The sequence below is a fragment of the Carettochelys insculpta genome, chromosome 1 (assembly GCF_033958435.1).
Source record: "Carettochelys insculpta isolate YL-2023 chromosome 1, ASM3395843v1, whole genome shotgun sequence".
In the NCBI taxonomy this organism is placed as follows: Eukaryota; Metazoa; Chordata; order Testudines; family Carettochelyidae; genus Carettochelys; species Carettochelys insculpta.
This window is the reverse complement of record NC_134137.1, coordinates 283,367,529-283,385,758: the sequence shown is the minus strand read 5'-3', so window position 1 is coordinate 283,385,758 and position 18,230 is coordinate 283,367,529. Positions and strand designations below refer to the sequence as shown.

Sequence of the window (18,230 nt, the reverse complement as noted above, 5' to 3'; positions counted from 1 at the left end):
CATCAGGGACAGAGGGCTGATCCCAATCCTGCTCTGAAAAGTGCTGTAACTTCAAATGCTCAGAAGCGAATTTTTCTATCCCAAAGGACAGCGTCTCCAGCTGCACAGAGACCCCTCGTGGCTGTGCTGGATCACTGGCTCACTACGGACTCAGACAACAGCACTACCCTCCATTCAGCACCACCACCACTTCCACCTGTGCCTGGGATGTCACCACCCCATTGCCAACCAGGCCTGATGCTGCTTTGCCTAGAAAAGAGAGCAGATGTCCATGATGTGGTGGGAAGGAATCGTCAGCTTTGTTAGCCCCATGTTCCAATTCCTCAAGATGGATAACAACAGACACCGCTTAAGGGGAACATTTTCTGGACAAACAAAAGTGCTTTTGTGATCTGTAGTCAGCCTTTCGCATCAAGTCCCTGCCCTTGGGTCGTACGGGGAACTGATGGTTCCATGACAATGCTGCCTCTCAAGTTATGCAAAGTGGAGCACAGAGTCTGGAGAAGGAAAAGACTCACTGAGTATGGGCCTGCCAAGCGATGCAAAGTGTTCCCCAGGGAGTGGACAGATCTCTGCAGGAGGGTGCAAAGAGAGAACACGCCAGACTCTGAAGCAAGGCCGTGCAGAATGAATACGCTCTGCCCTTCTCCCAACGCCCCCCGTACACCTTTACTCAGTCTGCTGCACCGACGCCCACCAGGAACTGCTAAGGCCTCTTGGGAAAGCCAATCCTCCCTGACAATTATCCAGCACAGAGCATGTGGGAGAAGAGAATGGCACGTGGGCTGCATGGACAAGGAACTCACACTGTGGCAGGCCAGCACCCCGTCCTCAGGCAGCACAAACGCATGCCTATACGTATCTGTAACAGCCCAGCCTAGAGTACCTCAGCTGCTGAGGCCACCTGCAGCCTGATGAACCCTGACCTAGTACCTCAACCCAACCATCTTCCCAGCTGCTTCACCCCCAGGAGCCTTCCCAAAACAAGAGCCCCAACTCCTCCCTCACCCTGCCCTGACGGGTAAGACTGCAGAGCAGGGGCTCAGATATCGCAGGCCTCACTTGGGTGTTGTTCCCTCTCAGCCCAGTTTACCTTGCATATAGTAGCCACACAGATGTTGCCCAGATTCAGGGGGTCGATAGCTTCCAATTTCATGCCTTCCTCGAACCAGCCGCCCTCAGTATAGACAGACCGCACCTAAGGTGGACAGTGGGGAAAACACAAACTGGGAGTCCCATCAAGACCATGGCCTGACTCTGTGCACAAAGGGGATTCAAAGCCATAGAGGGGCACAGCAGGGGAAAAGGAGGAGAAGAGAAGAGAAAGGAAATGTTGCCCTAAAGCAGAAAAAACAAGTGACACAAAAGGGGAAGGGGCACTAATGTGACTCAACAATGGAGGCAAACCAAAGCCAATCAATCAATCGGACAAGCCAGCTGTCCCAACGCCAAAGAGCCTCCCAGTCGCCAACAGAGTACGCCCCTTGCTCCAGCCCATGTTCTGCAGCATGCAAACCTCTGGCCTGGCCTGCGCTCCCTCAGTCCAGCCCAACCTCACAGGAGCATCTCCTTCACCCTGAGCTGAAGCCTTCTGTGCGCCCCCCCAGCACAGTGCAGGAACCTCCCATCGCAACCCCCACACAAGCCCTCTCCCCAACCAATCCCCCAGAGCTTCCTGCATCTTCAAGTCCCTCCACCCTGACCTTGAAAGAGCAAACATCCCTTCCTGCTGCCCACCGCTTCTCCAGCCCATCCTCAAACACCCCCTCTTTCCATCTCCCAGCAACAAGCAAAGCCTCTGGACAAGTGAGCCCCCTTATCCCAGCGCTGACCAACCTCACCCTTCCAGTCTCTGTGAGACAGACCTTTCTTCGCTGCTGCGAGGGGAAAGGGAGCTCAGCATCCACATGGCTCAGAGCCCAAACAGCCGTGCCCAAGTGTGAGATGGGTCCCACCTGCTCCTGGCCAGGCCCCCCGATAACCCCTTTGCCATGGCAGTTGCAGGGCGCCAGGGCATAACACACCTACCTTCTTGAAGAGGTACGGGACAGCATCGCAGTAGATCTTCCGGAAGGTGGGATGGTTCGCCATGTCACTCCGCTTTTCTTCTGCCGGGGGAGGAAATGAGGCAGAGAAGCAGAAATGAGACCTCTAACGTGACAGAGAGGGTGCCTAAGTCAAAGTCACCGCCTGATCAGAGGTCAGCAACGATCAGAAACAGGAAGGCACCAGACAGGCAGAGGGGGCTGGAAGGGGGCGTTCAGAAGAACACAGGGAAAACAATAATACGAAGGGGCTGATCCATGTCCTATGTGATGGGAACCAAGGGTCCCCTGAATGCAAAGGATGGTTGATTTAGCACAGACAGACAACACAGGACAACCAGGCAGGGGAGCGTGCCCTGGAGGTCTGTGAGAGAAAGGGAAGCATGCCTATGCTGCACCTGGATTTCATGTCTGAAGTGTAACACAGCATGCTGGCCCCTTTCGGAGCACGTGCTGCTTGGCTGCCTCTTAAGGACTGATGGAAAGAGCAGTCCCAGGGCATAAAATGCCTCTTCGTCTCTGGACTTCCCTGGGAAATAACATTGTTCAGAAACTCCTCTCCTTAAGAGGGCCAAGCCGCAAAAAAAAGGTGAACCAGCAGAACCTGCTCTTAAAGCACCCAGCATGAGTCGTCAGACAAAGCCCAATAAGCGTATGGCCATTAGTGACGAGGCGGGCTAGCAAAGGTGCAGCACACTGACGCTCCGGGGGATGAAATAAGGAACTACTTTTGTGCCACTGACATGCAGCACAGCAGAACTGGCCGGCTGCATTGCAGTTGGTTGTTCGGTCTTTGCAACCTCTCATAAACGGCTCCTAGAGGGCAGATTATGCAACTGGACAGAGCACTGGTCTGCTATGGCAGAGAGCAGAAGATGGGATAACATGGCGCAGTGTGCAGGGCGCGGGACAGCCTTGGCAGAATCAGAAGCATTCAGTGAAATCCCAGGACTAGCGCAAACTCTAATCTTGTGTCAGTCTCTCTTTGGGACCGAGAGACAGCGGGGTGGGAGATTCCAGAGAAAGCCCCGTGAATCTGTACCTGTCTTCTTGATGTTGTGGCCAACCCTTCGTGACCAGCCCACTGGATGAATGAGCGTGCTCCACATGTGGCACCAGAAATCATCGTCACTATCACCATCCTCATAGAGGAGCCTCAGCCGGCCACCGATCACTGTGTCCACCACTGCCATGCGCGTCCGAGATACGTGGGCCTTATCCACTACCTCCACCCGCATGCCCTGACGGAACGGGTACTTCATGTTCTCTGCCATCTGCAAGGACAACACACACGCACCCCTTGAGGGAAGGGCACAGCTGCTGTTAGGAGACCACGCCACCGAACAACTAGTGAAATCCCTGTGGTAATTCTAGCTTGGCAGAATGCAACTCCACCAGCTCAAAAGAGGAGGCTCACACCTCACTTCTAGTGAAGATGGCTGTATGGCCTTTCATGGCTACCTCTGGTGCAGTCCAGCTTCCAGTGAAGTCAATGGGAGACTCTCAACTGACTGCATCAGGAACAGGATCAGGCCCTTTGTTTCACACTTCCTAGAAAGACGGAACCTCTAGCAACACCTCCACACCCTACCGCTATCCTGGAGTACTTGTACGACTGACTAAGGGACTTGCTTTTCCTTTGGGGACATTCCCCAGTTTTGGCCAGGCCCAACCCTATCTATCCTTAGGGACGTTCCAAGGCATTTTTTTAAGTACTGATGATCACTTGGGTATGTCAAAACCGCAGGTTTCAGGGTGTGGCGAGAACTAGCGGCAGATGGCAAAACGCATGTTAGCAACGTCTCAGTGCCCCCGTCCCCCCCAACCCAGATGTGCCTTGTAGAAATTTTTCTCCAGTCTCTCCCTAGCGCTCCATTGCCAACTCTGTCAGTCAGTGGGAACTCCCCAGAGCTTGTGCTCCACTACGGCCCAGTGCGTCTGACAAATTATCCGATGAAAAAAGCATCTTCACTACAATCACAACTTCAGAAACCACAGAGACACCAGGTCAGTGTCCCTGACCACATGCACATGAATCCCCTCAAGTCCTCTGTCTGCTCTTGCATGGTATCGGTTGAACCTCTCTTGTCCAGCACCCTCAGGACCGGACCAATGCCAGGGGGGAGAATTTGCCAGACCACGGGAGGTCAATATCGTCTAGCTCATCACCAGCACTTGCACTGCTTACTGGGCTCCCAGAAGAGATTTAGGGGCAAATTACAGCCAAACAACAGCAGAGAACACTGAGAGCCAGGCCTGGTGGCTGGAAACAAAATTTATGGGAATGTGGGACACTTGGCCACACCCATGATAACTAGATGCCCAGCTAACTAAAATCACGCCTGATTACGGAGGTTGCTGGACAAGAGAGCACCAGCCTAGAGAGGTGCAACTTGACTCCCTCCCTCCAATCAGAAATACACCATCTGTAACAAGACAAATAAGCTTTTTCAAAACTCGCCAGCAGGGGGAGCGTGCCTCCTCTTGCTACTCACACTGCAGCTGCATCAGTGTCCCTTCAGCTTGTTACAAGGCCAGCAGAGCTATCAAAATCTAAATGCCTTTTCAAACCCAGTGTTACCGGCTGCATGCACTTCAGGAGATCCTGAAGCTAGACGAGTCAGCTTTCTCGCTCTCTTTGCCCCGCATTTGCTGCGCCTCCAAAGGCAAAGAAAAATGTTTCTATTCAAAACCAACTGCTCATTCCCTGAACTACTACAATTCACACTTAATAGCAAGATTTGGTGTATGCAGAAATCTCTCTCTCTCTCTCTCTCACTCTCTCTCCTGAAAGACCGACACAAAACAGTCACCCTGGCTGGGTCACAGGCACAATAAATAAGGAGCTGCCACAAGGACCACTTTGTCCTACAACGAGGTGTGTTAGGCAGCACTTAAGGAAGATGCCCTCCTCCGCCCTGCACTATGCCTGCTCTCCCTCCCAGCATTAGGGTGACCCTATCTCCCTGTCCCAAATACAGGACAGGGAGATATGGAGGGGAGGGGCGGCTCCTCCAAGCCCTGGGGAGCCAGGAGCCAGCGGCGCGCCCTGGGAGCCCCAGGAAACCAGCAGCCTCTGGTGCTCCCCAAGCCCTGGAGAAGTAGCAGCTGCCCACGCTCCCCTTGCTTCCCCGAGGCTCAGGGAAGCAAGGGAGGGGGGACAGCCCAAATACAGGGCAATCGGTCCCTTTTCAAAAGTAAGGTGGGATGCCTTTTTGGTGTCCCAAATACGGGGCACTACCGTCCAGTACAGGCCAGACGGCTGCCCTACCCAGTATCAATGATGGACAGGAGAGGTGAACAGAGCTGAACCAAGAGAGACTTCCCCACAGTGCTGTGTGACATATACACATGAAAGCTGGATGGACTGTAGAACCTCCTCCCTCACTTCTCTTTTACCTTGATGTGGAAATCCACAGGGATGGTCCTTGCTCCCACCAGCCTCTTCATGAGGTACCCCCTCCAGTCTGTGTACTTGGCATGGATGGCTGTGCAGGCAGAGAGAACAGCAGCTCACCTTATCTGCCTGTTGCAGCTTCATCAGGGCACAAAATTAACAATGCACTTGACGCCCCCCTCCTCTTCTCCAGGAGCCGCTTGTCTAAATTGTTCACCTTCCCGTTCAGATACGCCAGCGTTCACTCATGTGTCAGGCCCCCATTCACAGACACACTGCTTCCACGCCCCAGGAGAAGGACAGGGCTCTGATGAGGTCCCAGGGCTTTGCAGCCATGTGGCACAGGAAGTAAAGAAAATGAGTTAACATTCTATTATCGCTGCACCATGGAGCCCCCTCATTACAGACCTAAATCCCACTGTGCTCGGTGTGGTAAGCACGCAGGACAACAAGGCAGAAGTGGAAGAGTCCGATTTAGAATAGAGGCTGGTATAGTCCAGGGGCTCTCAACTGTTCCAAACTGCCCTACCCTTTCAGGAGTCTGATTTGTCTTTTGTTCCTCCACGCTTCACCACGCTTAAAAACTACTTTCTTACAAAGTCAGACACAAAATATAACAAGTGTCTGGAGTGGGGCAGCTGCCCCACTACAAGACAAAGGAAGGGGCTAAACCAAGCGGGAGGGAGCCTGCACAATGCCCCACACAACTGGAGAACGGCTCGGAAATAGCCAATCAGAGGGCAGCTTGCTGGTACAGCTCTGCATAAAAGGAGCTGCTTAACAGAGCAGGGTCAGTTGGGGCCTGACCAGGGAAGGTGCAGGACCAAGTCCCAGTCAGAGGAAGCACGCTGGACAGACCAGTGTTGGGCAGGCTCAGGAGAGATGCTCCAGCTTGACATCTGCCACACTGCTGGCCAATATGAAGGCTGGAAAGGTGCAAGGGGTCACAGGGAAAGTGATGCAGTTAAGGGAGAGAGGAGGAGGGCAGGACAAGGCTGCCACCAGAGGGTCCCTGGGCTGGGATTCAGAGCAGTGGATGGGCCTGAGTCCCTCCCTTTCTCCCTTGTATCGCACCTAGCCACACACCAGAGTGACCGTTATGGATCATGGCTTGCCCCTGAGGTGAGGGGCTAGATGAAGGCTGCAGCTGGCTACGGTGGTGGGGGCACTGAGTCAATGCTGCCAGGTTGCCTGGAAAGGGGTCAGAGACCGTAACGGGCATGGCCAGAATGCAGCGTCCTGAAAAGGATGCCACAGCCCAGGCAGTGACAAAGGCCCAGAGAGCAGAGCGTGCACAGAGTGGGGAGCGACAGACAGAACACCACCTGATGAGGGTGCCCTGCTGAAGCTCAAGCTCATTCCCTGAGTGACCAGAAGGAGGCGCCATGGCAGAGAATCCCACGCTGTAACACACCGTAGAGAACGTGAGCCGTTGTGGTCCACCCCTTACACAAGCAGCACTGGAGAAGGACTGGGCAAACTGTGCCTGGCAAAGACTAATGGAAGGTTGAGGGCAGTTGCTGTCTGCCCCCATACAAGGAGTCGGGTAAAAGGACCAGGCCAACTTTGCCACAGAGGCAAAGACACTGAGAAACAGCGTGGATGCCGAACCAAACATGGACTATTATTGCAGGCTCGGGATGGCTCAGCTTGCTGAGCAGCCGGGGGGACTTTTCTGGCTGCTGCAGGGGTGGGCACCCAGCCATTGCGGGAGACCAGGCACTAATCTGACAGCCTCTATAACATGCTCCGTGGAGCTTTCCCAAGATAACTCCCAGAGCAGGATTTTAGAAAAAACATGCAGTCTTGCTTAAAAGATTGTCAGGGATGGGAGGAGTCAAACCCAAGCCTGGTATATTGTTCCAAGGTAATAAGAGCGAGGGTAGAAAGCTGGGACAAGCTATGGAAAAAGAAAGCAACTGAGTAAGAGATAGATAACAGAGAGTGCTACATGACTGCTGGGTAAGATATGTAAGTCAAGGTACGTCCTCTTGAAACGATGTGAGTAGGATCCTGGCAAAGAAGGTTTTTAATGTTGCTCTTTAGCCAGCAACACTAGTGATCTTTGTGGTCGAAGAGGATGAGGAGTTCCTCCCAGAACCGCTCCTAGTCAACCAGAAGGAACTGCAGAGAGATCAGTCCAAGGAGTTGCTTTGAGGACCAAAGGAAATAGATGCTTTATAACAGAAGACAGCAGTGGATCTGCATTCCTGAGCATTACAAACATGACATTGCAAGACTGAACTAGGAGAGAAACAAAACACTGTGACGTGCCGAGTTAAATACTAGCCCCTCCTCTGATTGCAAGGCACCAGCCAGGTACTCACTCTGGGGGGGCACTAGGATTTTGCTGTTGATGGCACACCAGCCAATGGGATGAATGTCCACTGTACCCAGGTTGCACCAGAAGTCATGGCTGGAGTCATTCTCAAAGCCTTCATATCGCAACAGTGCCCTGTACCCTGAAGGAGACAAATGAGAGATGTATTAAATCTTGATTGTTTCTCTGCTCTGGCTATTTCACAAAACTGGTTATTTTACAAAAACACTAGCTTCAAGTACCTCAAGTGAAAGGACTTCTACCACCTTCCACGGAACACTGGCACACCTTAATGGAACACAGCAACACCAAGTCATTCCACAAGTCCTGCTGGTTTCTCCGTTCAGTTTCCATCTATTGCTCCTAATGACTCTTAACCCTCCTTGGCATTTTCCCCCTTCCAAAGATCCCTGGCCAGCTCTTGTAGCTCTGTTAAATTGTCATAGGGTCGGGCTAGACATATTTAGCTCTTTTAAACATTCTTCAGCTATCATCAAAACCTTACTGATAAGCCTCTCGGAGACCCACCTGCAATCTGGATGACAGAGGCAATCCAGTACACCCGGCTGGGGAGCACAGCATCACTATTCAACACCTCCACCTTCATCCCTTTAATGACATCCTCCCACTGCTCAAACAGCGGCACCTACAAGATTGCAGCAAAAATTAAGGGAAAGAAGAGAAGTTATTGTTTCTGCAGAATACATGCAGTTGTGGTCACAATTTGCCTCTTTACTCAGAGCTGTGCTCCACAATAAATGCTTTAATTTAAACCACAATTATTTGAAGCCTTTAGGGTTATGAAAAGAAACTATAACAACATGAACCGAGCATAACTGAGACACCATTGCCTTCCTGAGTCTGCAGACAGCGAGCTCAAAGCCAAACTGTTCAAGTCGTTTCAATCAGGTGTTGACGTTGAAATCTAAAGCTGGTTTACCATCCAGATCATGTCAAGACTCATGCAACCAAGCTACTGTCTGGCTCTGAGACAAGCAGCAGTGACTACGTAATTTCAGAAAATTTTTCCTTACCTCTGGAGTGCAAACTTTGACCCTGCAGCACCAGTCCATTATGACAACAACAATGCCAATCACAGTGGAAAAAGAAAGACAACAGTCCTATGGAAACTATAACCCCAGAAGTTACAGGGCAGCTGGATACAAGTTTGAGATCAAAAAGACCACATCAGGTATCCTGCCATGATTGTCATGGCTGCATGCATGACAGTACAGTTTTGTAGGATGGCATGAGCAAGGTGACCAATATGCCAGAAATCACTGAAGGACCTGAAGTATTAACTCCTAAGCAGTTTCCAAATGTCATCAGTAGAACTCACAAGGCCCTTGTTCTCTCACATGTAGCTCAGAGGAGCACTGACTCTTGGTGACACAGGCCTAGTGGAGCAGCCTGGCATGCACCTGAACGAACGAACACGAACACGAACACACCACCCCACCCAAAATAGGGAAAGTTTACAGATTGTTAAGAATGGATCAAAGGGAAAGGGAATTATTCATGTACTAAAATATGTATTAATAGTATCTCCACCTTCACTGATTCTAAGTGCGTAGCTATTTTTACCCGATGCTGTTTCAGCTATGTAGTGAGCAGAAAAGTGGTAGAATGGGGTTTTCAGCAGTTGAGTAAGGCAGAAAAACCCATTAACCCACAATGACAGCACAGGGACAAGCATAATAATATCTGTTTACTGAATAACATGCAAAACCAAGAGTGATCATGACTTATGAAAAACATAACAAGGATGCAACCCACATGCAGCTGAGGAGGTAGCCCGTTTCCTCTGGAGCTGTAATCTGCTAGTACTGGCTGAAAAGGGCAAACTACCAGAGAGAAACTCACTGTGTACATACTTTCCAAGTGCTTATGGACAGGGTTTTGCAGTATGACTGTGCTGTGCTGGGGTTGGGTCGCCCTCTGTAGCATATGTGAGCTACAATCATTAACCCCACATCTCAGGGCTCAGCTCTTGCACCTTGATTAGTAGTTCTCATGGGTAGTCGCCCCACTGAAAACAAAGGGATTAATGGCAGAAGCAGGCACTAGTCTATGTAAGAGAGTGACTGTTTTAGGCCCTTTGTTTGTACAGGGTGTGGGACTGTCAGAAAGCACGCAGGGTGTACTGATGGGCCAAGTAAGAGATTACATGCAACATTAGAGTGGAAGAAGTACATCTGTGTACATACACATGCAGATTGCTACTCAAGCAGGTGCTATGTGGTTTGTGGAAAAAAAGAGAATTGTACGGAAGAATAATTCAGTGCAGTCTTACAATTAAAGACCAGCAAGTGGGTTGTCTAAGTCCACCAGAGGGTCTCTTGTCCAGGAATAGTTTTATGAAACACCAAAGGCAACAGACCAGCTGCAATATCAAGACACGAAAGCAAAGTGCAACAGATCATAGTGGCTGAATTGTTGGAGCCAAATTTACACCATAGCCTTAGCCAGTTGCCACTGTTGGGTAAGTGTAGCTCCCGTTTTCTCCTGAACCACTGTTTGTCTGTTTTCTTTTGCAATCATCTTTTCCATTCACACTTCTTGTTTCACAAAGTTCTGCTTCAATTCCTGTCCTCCTGGTGGCACCTCCCCAGTCTCACAGGAAAACCTCATTTTAACCAATGCTCACACATGAATTCAGAGCCCTGGCACATATTCAGAAATAGCTCTCGTGTGCTCTTCTTCTGGTCCCCAACACCTCAGCTTTTTCACCTTTTTGGATCTGGTCTGCTTCTCGCAGCCTGCTCTAGGAGCTCTATGCTAGTGGAATGGCAACTGAAGTGATGAGAAAGTTAACAGTTCAAGCAACAGCACATCCAATATGGCAGAAGTTGTCATTTCACTTGAGTTTCAAACTAGTTCCTTCCAGCAAGATAATTTCCTCTTGGTCAGTGAAAGGCAAGGACATTGTATTACTATTCAGTGCTACTTCTAGAAATAGGAGCAGGTGAAGATATTCTTTCAATGGCATAAGTATCAAGGGGGTAGCTGAGTTACTCTATATCTTCAAAAGCAACAAGATGACCTGTGGCATCTTAGAGACTAACAGATGTTTTGGAGCATAAGCTTTCGTGGGCAAAGACCCACTTTGTCAGATGCATGAGTAGGGGGTTCCAGAGGAGGGTTTAAAGAACCTTCCCCCCTCCCCAACTCATGCATCTGATGAAGTGGATCTTTGCCCACGAAAGCTTATGCTCCAAAATATCTATTAGCCTATAAGGTGCCACAGTTCTTCTTGTTGCTTTCAATGGGATAGAGGCAGACAAACCAGGAGTGGGCCTAACTGAAGTAGGAAATATAGCTCAGCTCTCTGGCCTACATATAAAATTGCACCAGTTTAACTGAATCTGCTCAAATCACAGTTAATTCAATACAATTCTCTGATGATGCACCTAAAATCCATTTAACCCTGGCTTACAGACAGTTTTAAAGCATAGCCTGTGCCCACATGGAGTCTGTACGACTTTACTGTAGGCTACAAAAGATCCTGCAAGCCATCCCTTTACAGTGTCAAGGGGAAGAGAGGCTATTCTAGAAAGTACCAGAGATGCCTCCCAAGTCTGAAGTATTCGTTCACACAGATGGGAGGGGACTGGGCTGTGTAAGAACTTTTTTGGGAGAGGATGGAAACTATCACTTGCCTGGACTCCAAGACTGGAGTACCTGCTCCGAGACTGTCCAAATGTTCCCAGTGTGGGAATGCCAATGGCCCGGATTAACTGGTGTCTGATAAACATATAGAGGGTATTACTGCATATCCAAAGGCAGTCAGAATAGGCAGTACAATTACTGTACCCCAAACGCATGGGCTGTCTTTTGTTTGCTTATTCCTTTGCCAGTAAAATATGCCTGAATGTTTTCCATGTATTTAACAGCAAGGCACACTGATGGGACACTGCAGATAGATAGAGGCAGCAAGCTAGTTAGGTACCCATAGTGCCCAGACTGTATTTTTCTGCAACTGGAGTCTTGTTTTTACATTTTACATTGCAGCGTGTTACTTATGGACTATCCCTTCTCCTCTTCCCAGGGATCTACCAATTCAAGTCCAGCCACATAGTGTGGCTCAGCTGGGTGCTATGAAGGCCAACGCAGGTATTTCTACAGTGGACTGGGAATAGAGATCTGATCCAAAAGCAAGATAGGGCACACACAGGCAGAGTAACTGGGAAGTGGCAGGGCAGTCAAAACAGCTGAGCCGATAAGGGATTTGACATGTAGTTAGAGACTGGTCCCTGTTAAAATAAGGGTAGGAAGAGGAGGGGGAAGAAATTTTAACTCCATTCGAGGCTGTACCTGCCCTTTTACATATATCAACACCATCAAAAACATCTTTTGCCTCAAACCTGTAAAATCTGCACCATTCAGCACATAAAATAGTAAGAAGCTGCATACCGTCTGTTGTGCAGCGCCCCGTATCTCCTGAGCCCTAGTCCTACCAACTCAGCTTGACTGTCTTCTCCCAATCCTGGGCTCCTGGAAGCCGGCAACATGACCAGCAGCTCCAGCATAGTTCCTTGTCTGGCCAGTCCACAGATCTATTGTCCTTCTCACAGTTCTCAGAGTGCCCCCAACAATGCACTGCATGTTGTCTCCATACTGGTTAGTAGTAAATCAGTCAGAGTGGAAGGATGGGACCATATCATACTAGATCTTCCATGTCTCCATCTCTGCACAACATCATCTGACGCCTCAAGTGATGTCCATCTCGGCCAGTCCATGACCTGCTAGATTATACTCTACTCAGGCTGAGCTGGCCGGGGACCTGACCTCTCCTCTCCCTAGACAGGCATCAGAGACCACACATCAGCTTCAAGCCTTCCAGCAGCAACCTTTCAAGATGGTCTCCTCAGAGACATGCTGGCAAAAGAATCAGCCAGTTGCAGAAGCAAATGATGTTGTTGTGCGTGAGAACAAGGAATTCCATGGTAACAGTGTGTGCAATGTTACTCATATGGGCAGGTGAATCCTGGCCGACTAGAGCCATACGTGGCAGGATATAGATCACACAGGCAGCGATGGGAATAGTTCATGGGAGGACCATTAGCACCAGTAGGGCTAAGACAACAGCTGAATTCTACCCCCAGTGACACTGTCCTGATGGAGACTGGCAGAGAGAACCAATGCTTGTTAGATTCACTAACGGCCACAGCTTTGGTGCCTTGCTGTGGCTGGAGGCAGCGTGTGCCACACTTGCACAAGGGGACAGCATGGCAGCTAGCACGCCAATTCCCTCTAGCCCTCCTATGACATTTTTAATTCAGATAACAGAAGACCCCCGTTCATTTCTCTTCTGCAGACAGAGGGGCAGGACTTCAGCATCAGTAGCACGGATCAGACTCGCTCCCTGCCACGAGGCAGAGAGAAAGCGTAGTATCAAGCTCTCCCATGCCACAAGGTTCCCTCACCTGCTCCTCACTCACACAAGCAGAAGCCAATAAGCCCAGAAAATAACAACTCACATGTTTGAAGCAACTGACAGGGGCAGCCTTGTAACCATGCTCCTGTAGATATTTTCCCCAGTCAAAACCCAGGACAAGGGCTGCAGGAGGACACAAGAGAAGACTGTCAGCATCAGCTGGTTCCGAGGAGATTGAAGAAGATATAACCTGTATAACGTATAGCCTTCGTTGCCACCCTCAGCTGCACTTACCATCTTGGCCTGTTAGGGTTCCATCTGCCAGTTGCCCTGTTCCCTGGGAATGGAGGAATGCCCCAATTTTGGCAGACCACGCTGCTTTGTGCAAGACTTTAGCTTTCTTTGTAGGTGGTTTCCCCTGCAGAAGCATGAAAAGGGGAAATTGGGATCCAGAGGCACAGTGATACAAGGTTCCTGAAGGCAAGGTGCAGACTCAGTTTCTATCTCCGGCTGAAGAATTTCAGAGGTCATGATATACTCACTGGGCCACGGAGAGCTGGAAACCATGGATATAGTAAATTCTACCCTTCCCATCTTTTCCCACCCATGCAGAGAGTGAGATGCTTAGGATACCCCTGTATCCCTCAAGGAAGGAAGGGAGGCACCAAGAGGCTTCCAGCAAATGCTGTCTAGTCCTTATCAGCAGATTGTCAACACTTGTTCTTACACGTTCATCCCACTGATTCCAGAGGCAGACGTGTGGGTGTCACTCACCTGCAGCCTTGCCAGGATGCTGGCTTTCTTCGAGTTTGAGGAGTAGCTCCTGGAGCAAGACACACTGCAGAAGCGTTTGGTCTTCGAGAAGAAAGCTTCCCTTGTGCCCACGATCCCACACATTTCACACACAGCTGGGGTAGAGGAAGATGCACAGGATATGACCTGAGGGTGTGGCATTAACCCTGCAAGGCCCAAGCTAAATACAGCAATGCCACAGTGCCGGGAAGAATAACTAATTTGGCTATCCTCAGCAGAACCCTGAGCATCTCTTCACATAACTCACGGGTGCAGAACACAATCACCGGGCAGTCCCACTTCCAGGGCACATGTATTAGCTAGAGCAGGAGTGAGCACACATTTTACAGTGGGCTCCACTATTTGTCCCTGCAATTAGACCCCCCACTCCCCAAATGGTCTAATGTAATCGAAAACAAATGGAAGTTATGGTCATATGAAAAGAATCAAAAACAAACAAAAAACCCCCACCCTTTTGGCAGGTGAAGGAAAATGCATAGACTGTAAAAACTTTATCAATCACTCTATAAATGTAGACGTATAAAAACAGTAACATATTTCAACATTTTTAATTAAATGGGCAAGCCTGATACTCAGCAGCGAATCATGCTGTGCTCCCCTTGCAAAATTTCACATGCCTTAAGAGGGCCTATCCCCGAGCTAGACCACCACCCATACCCTGAAGCACCGTACTACTTTCAAATGGGTCCATATCTGTTTCTAATGAGCTGTATGCTCTGCATGCAACAAAGAGGCACAATATACCTGGCTCAGAGCCGCTGTCCTCTGTCAATCGGCCTGTGGCACATGGATGTAGCTGCAGAGGGGAGGTGGGCAGCTCCCCAGCCTCACAATCAGCCACATCATCATCGCTAGATTCATCCAGGCACGAGCTGTCATCACTGCCCATGCTGCTGTTATAACCCCGGAAGCTGTCATAACCCCCAAAGAGGTCCAAATCATCAACATCATCTTCCTCCTCCTCATCCTCCTCCTCCATCCGCTTCAAGGGTGACGTCTTGCGACAGAAGGGAGACAACAACTAGAGGAGAGAACAATTCTTCAGACCCAAGATTTTCTATATACCTTTATGCAGTAAACCTGGCCTTCACACAGCAGGGTTGTCCCATGAAGCTTAAGGTGTGGCTATTAAGGATTCTACCTGGCAGACCCAAGAGCAGGTGTCTTACTCATTTGGGACTTCAGGGGGAGGAGGGTCTCCCATTTGCTCAGTGAGTTCTCTTATAATGTTTTCCCTATCACACTCAGTGTTCCCAGAGAGGCAAAAACCACAGCCAAGAAGAGCAGAAAGTAGGAGAAGGAAATCAGAAGTGAGAATTTAGCAGACCAACAGGAATAGAAGGGTGACAGCATAGGAAAAATTTGTGGGGAAGGGTAGAGAACATATGCTTTCATCCATTCTTCTTTCCCGTAGCTGAACCTGCTCACTGGCAGTGCTGGATGTTTCCGGGCAGCGTGGCAAGACACTGCCATGTCTTACAGAGAACATATTTCAGCTTCGGTCTCTGAGTTCCATGTCACTGCAACATTCCTCAATAAGGCCTGGAATTAAGGGGATCAAATTCAGTCCTGAAGCAAGGAGGTGCAATTCTTAAGGAACACCTGCATTGCCTCGTTCCCATGTTGAATTTGGTCCAGCAGATGCAGTGCCAGAAAACAGGACAAATTTAATTTTCAAGCATTAAACATTGAGCAGAGGGAGAGAGAATATCTGCATGAAACTATTTATTTACAGTTCATTTCGTCATGAGTTGTTCATGACTATGTCCAGACCTGGAGCTGCAATAGCAGGGGTTAGTAAGGAGGAGCAAGAGAGTAAAAGGGCAGCAAACCAAGACAGCCAAGGAAGTAGAGCAACAGGGGTTTTGAAGTGTACTTTGGATAGGAATGAACTTAGGAGATAAACTGCTCCTAAGAGATCATGCAACTGCAGCACAGAATCGGCCTTCAGGATGACACGGAAAGTAAGGGGAGGCAGACGGACAGAGAGGAGGCTAGAATAAGTACAGGGAGAGAGCAGTCCATAGAGGCACACAGCAAGAATGGATGAGCAATAATCAGCGTTGGAGGCTGTCAGGTTACTGAGGTCACAGTCATTTTCTACTCCCAGATGATAATGTAGTGGCAAAAACTTTTAGGGCAAGAGACACTTCGCTTGAACCACTGTACTTCTTTCTGATTTCCCTCCTCCTCCCTTCTCAAAACAAGTTCCACCACCAATGCGCTGTGTGTGACACAAACAGATTCTGCCCTGGTGTAAACAGATACCACTCCCATTAAAACATAGCCAGTCACCAGCTGCTCTCACCCATCCTGAACTCTTCAGCAGAGACAGTGGCAAGAAAACAGAACTCTGTTCGCAGCCATGGGCAGAAGACGCAAAGCCAAGCACGAAGATGCCAACTCAAAGCCAGAAGCAGCCACTGATTGTATTAGCACAGCTCCAGGAGACTTGCCTACCCACAGGCAGGCAGGGGCCAGTTGCCACACCACAAAACCAGACCCCTGTAGAGGTCAGACCCCTGAAGGGCCATTCCCTGCTGAGACCCACTAGCTACCCCCTCCCCACTGCACCATGCAGGCCAAGGTGCTCTAGGGAGTGGCACAGGCTTCCCTGCCTGGTGCCCAGGCAGCGGGAGATCATAGAACCATAGGGCTGGAAGTGACCTCACGGTGGGGGTCATCTAGTCCAGCCCCCAAATTTATTTGCCCCAGATCCCTAAATGCCCCCTCAAGGGCTGAGCTCACAACCCTGGGTTCACCAGGCCAATGACCCAACCAGCGAGCTATGCCTCCCAGGGATGGGATAGGGCAGGGCAGGGCGGCGCTGGGCGCCTCTCCCCACCCCTGGGCGGGCGAGGCGTCCCAACGCCCCCTACCGCTTAGGGCCCCGAGGTGCTGCAGCGTAGGGCCTCGGGGGGTGAGGGGGAAGGCGGAGCTGGCGCAGCCGCAGGTACCCGGCAAGTACCGGGCAGGGCAAGGTGAGGGGCCGGAGGCAACAACACGTCCCTGCCACTGCCCGGGGGAAGCGGCTCCCACCTGGGGCCGACGTCCGGCACCGTGCGTGCCGCTCACCTCGCCCCTGTCCTGCTCCATGGCTCCGGCGCGGCTAAGGGCAGTAGCAGGCAGCCGCCAGGCACATGGCGCCTTCGCTGACCAAGCCCCGCCCCCACCGTTGGCTTCAACACGCCGCCCAAAAACGCCTTAGCCTCACCGTCCCCCTGTGCCGGGAAAGCCTATTGGCGCTTCCCTGCCAGCCAATCCGCGGACAGATTGCTTAACAAACGGAACCGGAGAGCGGAAATAGCCCTCTCCCGCCGCGGAGCGCTCTGGGAGCTGTGGTTCACAACGCCCGATCGCTTGACGCGGAGAGGCGCAGGACGGCGTGGGTAGTTAGTGCCAGGTGGCTCCCGGCTTGGCCCTCGCTTCCGGTTGCGTCATTCTCGCTACAGACAGAGGGGTAGGGGAGGGGCCTCGGCCGAGCCTCCTTTAAGGGGCGGGGCTGTGCAAGTAGCTCGCGTCGCTTGCGCGGAGGAGCGGAGCTGCGTGACAGGGTTTCTGGTCGGCCGCGCCTCGATAGTCCCCGTCCAGACCCTGCCGCGCCGCTGTGTGCTGGCCTGGGAGCAGCGGGGGGTGGCGTGGCAGGCCGCCTTGGTCGGGCGCTGACCTGGGTGGGGACCACTGGCTAGACGCGTGGAGCCAGGGCTGCCGTCTGCGGAAGGGCCTCGTGCCCCGCCGCTGAGCCTGGCGGGCTGCGGAGCGCCCCAGGGCGCCTCCTTGTTCACACCGCTTCAGAGCAGCGTAGTTCCTCGTCTGAGGCTCGGCTCCCAGCGCGTCCCTGTTCCAGGTGCTGGGCTGGCTTAGGGCCCTCGCCCTGCTGCGTTCCTGGGCTGGGCCGCAGGGGAGAGGGCAGATGTGCTTACATAAGAACAGCCACAGTGGCTCAGACTGAGGGTCCATCGAGCCCCGCGTCCCGTCTTCTGACTGGCGAATGCCAGGTGCCCCACAGGGAGTGAACAGAGCAGGTAAACATCTACTGATCCTCTCCTGTCAGCCATTCCCAGTCCGTGACAAACGGAGACTGGGGACGCTGCTCCTACCCATCCTGGCTCTTAGTCACTGATGGACTTAACCTCCCTGAATTTATCTAGTGCTTTTTTGAGCCCTGTTAAAGTCCTGGGCTTCACAACATCTTCTGGCAGGGAGTTCCGCAGGTCTATTGTGCACCGCATGAAGAAAATCTTCCTTTTGTTAGTGTTAAACTTGCTACCGCTAATT

General features: G+C 51.1%; 1 protein-coding gene across 5 annotated transcripts in view; it reads right to left on the bottom strand.

The window, feature by feature from the left end:
* Positions 1–17,187, bottom strand: part of L3MBTL2 (L3MBTL histone methyl-lysine binding protein 2) — a 36,955-nt gene extending 19,768 nt beyond the window's left edge. For 3 of the 5 annotated variants that reach the window (XR_012647629.1, XM_075009811.1, XM_075009829.1), the window contains exons 1-11: positions 16,992–17,063; positions 14,697–14,973; positions 13,914–14,047; positions 13,434–13,557; positions 13,243–13,322; positions 8,291–8,408; positions 7,770–7,904; positions 5,445–5,533; positions 3,088–3,319; positions 2,029–2,108; positions 1,094–1,198 (exon numbers count right to left, since the gene is read on the bottom strand). Coding sequence is in view for 4 of the 5 variants with exons in the window: in XM_075009811.1 (XP_074865912.1) it covers positions 1,094–1,198; positions 2,029–2,108; positions 3,088–3,319; positions 5,445–5,533; positions 7,770–7,904; positions 8,291–8,408; positions 13,243–13,322; positions 13,434–13,557; positions 13,914–14,047; positions 14,697–14,973; positions 16,992–17,048 (1,431 nt within the window). In the remaining variant the exon portion in view is untranslated. Of the gene's footprint in view, positions 1–1,093; positions 1,199–2,028; positions 2,109–3,087; positions 3,320–5,444; positions 5,534–7,769; positions 7,905–8,290; positions 8,409–13,242; positions 13,323–13,433; positions 13,558–13,913; positions 14,048–14,696; positions 14,974–16,991; positions 17,094–17,166 lie in introns of those variants that run through there. The other 2 variants (XM_075009838.1, XM_075009820.1) reach the window with 2 other exon arrangements.
* Positions 17,188–18,230: the final 1,043 nt, after the last annotated feature.